Raw genomic sequence first — 6,991 nt, 5'->3', positions numbered from 1 at the left:
TAAAACATTTGAAAAGCAGTGCTGTGCTCATGAATTTAATGTTTGTGTCAATTTTATTGCCAAGGGCAATCTAAATTATATGGAAAATAAAGACGTTAAGATAAGTTAAGATATTTTTTAGGGATGCACCGATATGTATCGGCCGATCATGCTTGCGCGTTTTGTCAGTAAAGCCGGTTCTGTAATCAGCGGTAAATGCCATCAGGTGCGTGATTTCACGTTGAGCCGTATATATTACACACAGCCGTTGTTTACCGACGACAAAGAACTTATACTGACAAGAAGTGAAAGTCAATAGAACGTTCCATTGCAACAGCGGCGCCCAGTAGCAGCCCTACGCTTACGCCATTTTGGAGTGAAAGCCATTCGGCAGTCCACTACCTCCATGCTGTCGCTATGGCAAATATCAGCTGCTTTGTTAAAAAAAGTACTTTAAAGCTAAAATACACAACCTGAATCATGACAACATTTTTAAATATATATATTTTTTACTCCTTTCCGTTTATTTCTTAAGAATTTTTGTATTATATTAGGCTACTTCTGTTAATTATTAAACCATAACTCGTTTGTTATTAAAAGGATTTTTGTATGTTTTGTACGTACCCTAACCTTTGTTATTAATGCAATTAAAAAATATGACAACACAAAATAACGTATATTATCAAAAACAGACTTTGTCTTGCATTTATTTTTCGCAAAATCTTTGCTCTAGCATTATAAACGCTGAACTAATACCAACATATATAATTAAATTAAGGACATGCATCAGAAAATTGGGAATGTTAGACAGTAAATATACGACAGGAATATAACAGCTTAACAGTAAACTGTTTTTGCATTATTATCTTATATTAATGTCCGTTAAAGCATGACTAAAAACTCCAAAATTATTGAATTATTTAGTTATGAAAGACACAGCAATACATCATGTTCTGTAAGATCATCGAAATTTGTAGTGTGATCCATGGGTTTAACACGTACAATATAATGTATAAATACAATATATATTTCAGACCTATAGTAAATAATAATAGTAATAGTAAATGCATTAAGTTGCATAAAATAAAAATACAGCAGGCTGCCTAAATGTAATGGTTGGATTCCACAATTGATAACATAAAACATATATAATAATACAATACAACTTTTACTGTAGTAGTCATAACATTTACTGATGACTTAAATTGAGAAATTGTCTATTGCACTTCTGAATTGGCTGTGAAAATTTTGGGTGCGTAAGATATGATGAATTCTGATCCGTAAAATAAATCTAACAGTGTAGAGTGACTTTTTGCACTTTTTAAGGTCACACACTACCTCCCTGCTGTCATTGCGTTCTTGTGTAATATATACGGCTCAACGTGAAATCACGCACCTGATGGCATTTACCGCTGATTACAGAACCGGCTTTACTGACAAAACACGCAAGAGATCGGCCGATACATATCGGTGCATCCCTAATATTTTTATTTTACATTATATATTTTTACTATTAGGCAGTGATCAGTAGTCAATATGCTAAGTAAAACATCCACTAGATGGCGTGCTTGCTAATGAACGGATTGTGGATTGAGGTAAATGGTACATTTGATTACTAACTAGGACTATTAGGATAAAACAAAAGCTGAAAGGCCTCAGAATAAAAATATGTGTACATAAATGCTTTTGATTAATCTGTTCAACATGATATATTTATTTTTATTTTTTTGTAAAATCTCTTGATTCTTACTTTTTCTAACAAAATGTGTGTTGTTCTTGTCGGTTGATATATAAGTTGTGTTAAAAATGTTAAAAAGGCCTGAGATTTAGTATTATTTATTAATGTTAACAAATCCAGCCTTGATGAATGAAAATGAAAGACAACATTTATAAACAATGTTTTCTGAATGGTTTTCAGTTCTTGTCAGAATAACAAAACAATTACATGTAAATACAGCTGTCATTTTGTTTTTCTGATGTTTATAGCTACAAATATGAACTTAAAACTAGGAAAATTACCTAAACATCTCAAGCAATTGTCAGGTAACATAAAACTTTATCAAAGGGGCGTGGCCATTTTTAAATTTTATGGGTGTGGCTTCCGGTCTTATCAGCATTCAGCTATTTTTAGCTGTACAAAACAGGTGGTTTTGCTGCTTGATATTGCAAATTGCTGTGTCTTGCCATGTTTTTGTAATGCATTATCTTAAGCACACTGGTCGGAAGTGTAAACAGTTACCATTTACTGCATGTTGTTTTTCTTTTAGTTATTTCCGAATAGCAAAGAATGAACCGGAGGTCTCACCCATACTTCCACGTTGAAGTAAAAGGTGTACAGTAGTCAACAGTTGAAGTGGATCAAAACCAAAACAATACCAAATACTTGTCTTATGAACTTTTTTGATCCACTTCAAATGTTGACTACTATATACCGCATTTGGGCAAAAATCTCAGTGACACTTAAAAGTCTTTAATATGGTATTTATTAGAAGTACTTCAGATGACTAGCCTACATGAGTAATGAAAAATGCAAAACCTGTCAGGATTGTGCGTTTAAATGCAAACAAGGACTGATGCAGTCTTGCAGATATAAAAATTGACATCATACTTTTGTCTATTATTGCATCTAACTAGTATTTCAAAGTAAAACACATGGTGATTACTCAGCCTACTGTAAATACAAGCACAAATATTCACTCTTATGTCGATGTATACTGTTTTAATTCAAAACTTATATGAATATCAACACGTCTTATTTTGTGTACAGTTTTTTATTATTTTACAATATAAAAATCCCTGCAAAATTCAGTTTGAAATCAGATGTTTTCATATTGGGGGGCCGGGGCTAGTTGTCACAATTTTTACTCATGTGAGTATTTCTCACTTGAGATTAATTTTAGAAAGTCAGGCACATACCTTAAAGATTTCCTCTGTTATATTGGTTTGTACATTAGAATTCAACACACAACAAGTTCTGGAAAAATTAGCATTTGTGTGACTGAGAATACTGAGATAGCCCTTGTGTCATCTTCAATGTGTGACAACTAGCCCCGGTGACTCTTCTTTAGTATTTCTCTCAGACAAACTCCCCGCTCGACATGAGGTCTGGACAAAGTTTGGCTTCGAGGTCTTCGAACTTGATGGACTCGACGTCTTTCCCGCTGCTGAGGCTGGCAGCGCGGGTGATCTTCGTCAGTGTGTCCTCGTAGGGCGGCGGAAGGTAAACCATGAGGAAAACCCCGTCGGACATGTCCGAGCTCGTGCTATTTAGCCGCTCCGCGTTTCCGGTGAGTGATGACAGAATCTCGGCGTTGCGCTCCGGATCCTGCAGGTCCAGTGCGATAATGTTGGCCAGTCCGAGCTTGTTCTGCCTGAATCTTCGGTAAAGAAGGACAAACACGATCCCGAACACGAGAAGCGTGACAAGCGGGAGAACTATGTACAGAATAAGCTCTGATTTTCCATCGTTTTCGGTCGAAAGCTCGTTCCAGTGGTAACCCTATGGGGATGTAAAGAATATAATTGGTTACTTAAGAGGCCTAATCCAAAAAGCTGGTTTGCTGCTGGTCTTATTTGGTTTAAAGGGATGGTTCGGAGTAGAATTGACTTCATTGCTATGCACTCCGAAGCCCATGTAAATACCCCATCCAAAGTTTTTTTTACCTTAGTCAAACATTTATGGAGATATTAGAGTTTTTCGAATTGCTTGTTACAGGAGTGAATGGTACATGTAATGTATCTCGTAAATTGCACCACTAAACGTGCAAGTAATCTTACCAAACTTGTACAGTAGTGTAAATAGGTTATGTACTCACAAAACGCTGCATCAGCACATTTGTAAGTCCACCATGAGTGTTTTAAAAACACGTTTTACCCGAGAACTACTAGTCTCAGAAACTACAAGTGGACGTCACTTCCCTGGTTTGAAAAAAGCACGTAAAAGTCCTCCTACTACATCTGTGTGCATGTCAACTTGTAGGAGGACTTTTACGTGCTTTTTTCAAACCAGGGAAGTGACGTCGACGTGTCGCCATTTGTAGTTTTTGAGACTAGTAGGGATCGGCTAAAACGTGTTTTTAAAACACTCATGGTGGACTTACAAATGTGCTGATGCAGCGTTTTGTGAGTACATAACCTATTTACACTACTGTACAAGTTTGGTAAGATTACTTGCACGTTTAGTGGTGCAATTTACGAGATACATCACATGTACCATTCACTCCTGTAACAAGCAATTCGAAAAACTCTAATATCTCCATAAATGTTTGACTAAGGTAAAAAAAAACTTCGGATGGGGTATTTAGATGGGCTTCGGAGTGCATAGCAATGAAGTCAATTCTACTCCGAACCATCCCTTTAAGCTGGTCTTCAAATGGTAACACTGAAAAATGGTAGGATAACTCATCTTAAGCTAAATTAATTTACCCAAACAAACTTTGTATGAGTTAAATCAGCTCTTCAAAGGAAACAATGGCTTGTTAAACTTGTTTTAAGCTTGTGTTTACCAACAAACCTTCATTGCAATTCATTACTGTGTTATATTTTGGTGAATTAGTGGCTAATTCGTATGATCTTGTGCGATCTTATTTGTGAGCCTGGACAACAAAAGCTTAAATAGCACAGGTGTATTTGTAGCAATAGACAAATTATAGGTAAAAATTATTGATTTTTCTTTTATGCCAAAAATCATTATGATAGTAAGTTAAGATCATGTTCCGTGAAGACATTTTGTAAATTTCCTACCGTAAATATATCTAAACCTAATTTTTGATTAGTAATATGCATTGCTAAGAACTTAATTTGGACAACTTTAAAGGTAATTTTCTCAATGCACCCTCAGAATCAACATTTTCAAATAGTTGTATCTCAGCCAAATGTCCTATCCTAACAAACCATACATCGATGGAAAGCTTATTTATTTTTCAGATGATGTACAAATCTCAATTTAAAAATGACCCTTATGACTAGTTTTGTGGTCCAGGGTCACATTTGTACATATTTGTATGATCTGTTTACTGCCCACTGATGGTTAAGTTCTCAAATGCATACAAATTGGCACTGTATAAAATTGTTTTCTTACGAGATCAGGTTGGTATTTACTTGGTTTTACTGGACGGCCAGCTGAAAAGTGCCCAAAAACCCTTTAAAACCAAATCAGATCAGACCAGGGAAGGAGAAAAACTACAGTGACCACCTGTTTTTGGTATTGAACTCATATCTGAATGTATAAAATTATAACCAAATGAAATCTGATGAAAGGGAAGACTAATCTTTTCACAAATTTCATATTTCCGAACCAAACTTTTTACATTTACATTTATTCATTTAGCAGACGCTTTTATCCAAAGCGACTTACAATTGGGGAATACAACAAGTGATTCATCCTTTTTTTCAGTACATAAGAAAACCACGCACTGGTGCTTTAAAGAACCAAAAAACAAAAAAGAATGATTTGAAGAACCTGTAAAAAACAACATTTAAAGTCTTAAAAGAGCTATATCAAGACTACAGTGAAAAGTTGTTGATCCAGTAACTTCTCAAATGGCCTCCAACCTCACTAAATAAAACTTTCTTTAGCTTTCAAAAACACAAATGTAACTTGCATTAAAGAAAATCTGCCATTTTTTAATAAATCCATGTGCTTTCTAATCCACAACCAGCGCGTCCACCCTAGCTGGACTGCATCCCAAAATCCAGTGCTTCTCCAACCGTTTTACAAACACTAATCACATAATGCTGCTTTTCAGCTAGATTAAATATTTTGGTCCTTTAAACCCCTTCGTTTACGCCAAACCACTGTATCACCTCAAATGAACCTCTGTACAAAATGTACCATGATTCTCACAAGTAAATGACTAAACACAAAATATCCTAAAAAATAAAGATCCATGAAGAACCTTGAACATCCATTGCACAAATGGTTCTTTTATAGTGAAACATTCTCAAAAAGGTTCTTCTATGACATTTTTAAAAGTGTAAGGAACAGTAGTAGTCTAATCTAATCTTCTGTCCCTCATCTTGGATCATAATGACTTCCATCTTAAATGAGATTGATCCCTAACCTGTAGTAGTTGTTCTGATGGTGGTGGCGATGGGGACCCAGACACCCAGTCATCTCTTCCAGCAGGTCCAAACTTTATCCAGCTGCTGTCCAGCAATCGTCGCATGCTGCTGCTGACAGAAGAGCGTTCGGCTGATGAAGGATGAAAGCGACAGACCAGCAGCTGTCTAAAGAGTGCAGCGGGATAACAGCTGCATCTTGTGTCTATCTGAACGTGCGTGTGAGAGCCAGACTTTGCGTGTGTTAAGTACTGTCTCACATGCTCTCACATGTAGATCGGCTGGAAATCAGGCCAGCGGTCAGCCAATGGCGCGAGGCGAAAGAAGACCCGAAAGGCAATCATTTGGGGATTTGTGATGCACACAGCTGGCCTATATTTAATAAACAGCGGTGAGGGATAGAGAGCATGGATCTGTCAATCAAATGAGTTTAAGAGCTGCCGCGGATTGCGATGGTGGCAGAAATGGGCAGGGCTTGTCCTCCGCATTCAAAGCTGCACGTGGGGCATCTGTGAGATGTGTGTTTAGATGAACATCTAGGAATGCTTCAGTTGAGACATTGCTTTAAAATACGCTTCTTTATTGTGTTGATAATTTGGAGCCCTTAGAAATCTATATGGGCCATTCTACAAAATACCAAAAACACATTTAAAAAGCATTTAAGTAATCAAATCTTAGATGTTTACTAAAATCCTTTTATTATACTATTGAATTACACAATAATATTTAATGGTGGGTACTTGCAATTGGGAGGTGGCTGTTCCAAACCCTATAACCACCAACCTATGAAAATGATATTGAAATATTTTTTGCATTTTATTCCATTGTTGTCTTAAAAAATATATTTTTGATTTGCGTTATCCCATAAAATTGTCACTGCCGAAACAGTCACGACCAAAACATCTGGTGAAGTTTTGGTGGTGACGTCTTTATTTTTTTATTTGGGTGTTAT

At 36.2% G+C, this 6,991-nt stretch overlaps 1 protein-coding gene across 1 annotated transcript; it reads right to left on the bottom strand.

Annotated features, from left to right (window-relative positions):
- Positions 1–2,466: 2,466 nt before the first annotated feature.
- LOC141336001 (small integral membrane protein 28) lies at positions 2,467–6,253 on the bottom strand. The gene is made up of 2 exons (XM_073841509.1): positions 6,042–6,253; positions 2,467–3,478 (listed from the first exon to the last, which is right to left on the bottom strand). The coding sequence occupies exons 1-2, from the start codon at positions 6,144–6,146 to the stop codon at positions 3,056–3,058; spliced, it is 528 nt and encodes a 175-aa protein (XP_073697610.1). The 5' UTR covers positions 6,147–6,253; the 3' UTR covers positions 2,467–3,055.
- Positions 6,254–6,991: the final 738 nt, after the last annotated feature.

This window comes from Garra rufa, chromosome 6 (genome assembly GCF_049309525.1).
Source record: "Garra rufa chromosome 6, GarRuf1.0, whole genome shotgun sequence".
Taxonomy (NCBI): Eukaryota; Metazoa; Chordata; class Actinopteri; order Cypriniformes; family Cyprinidae; genus Garra; species Garra rufa.
This window is presented reverse-complemented; position numbering and strand designations above follow the sequence as displayed.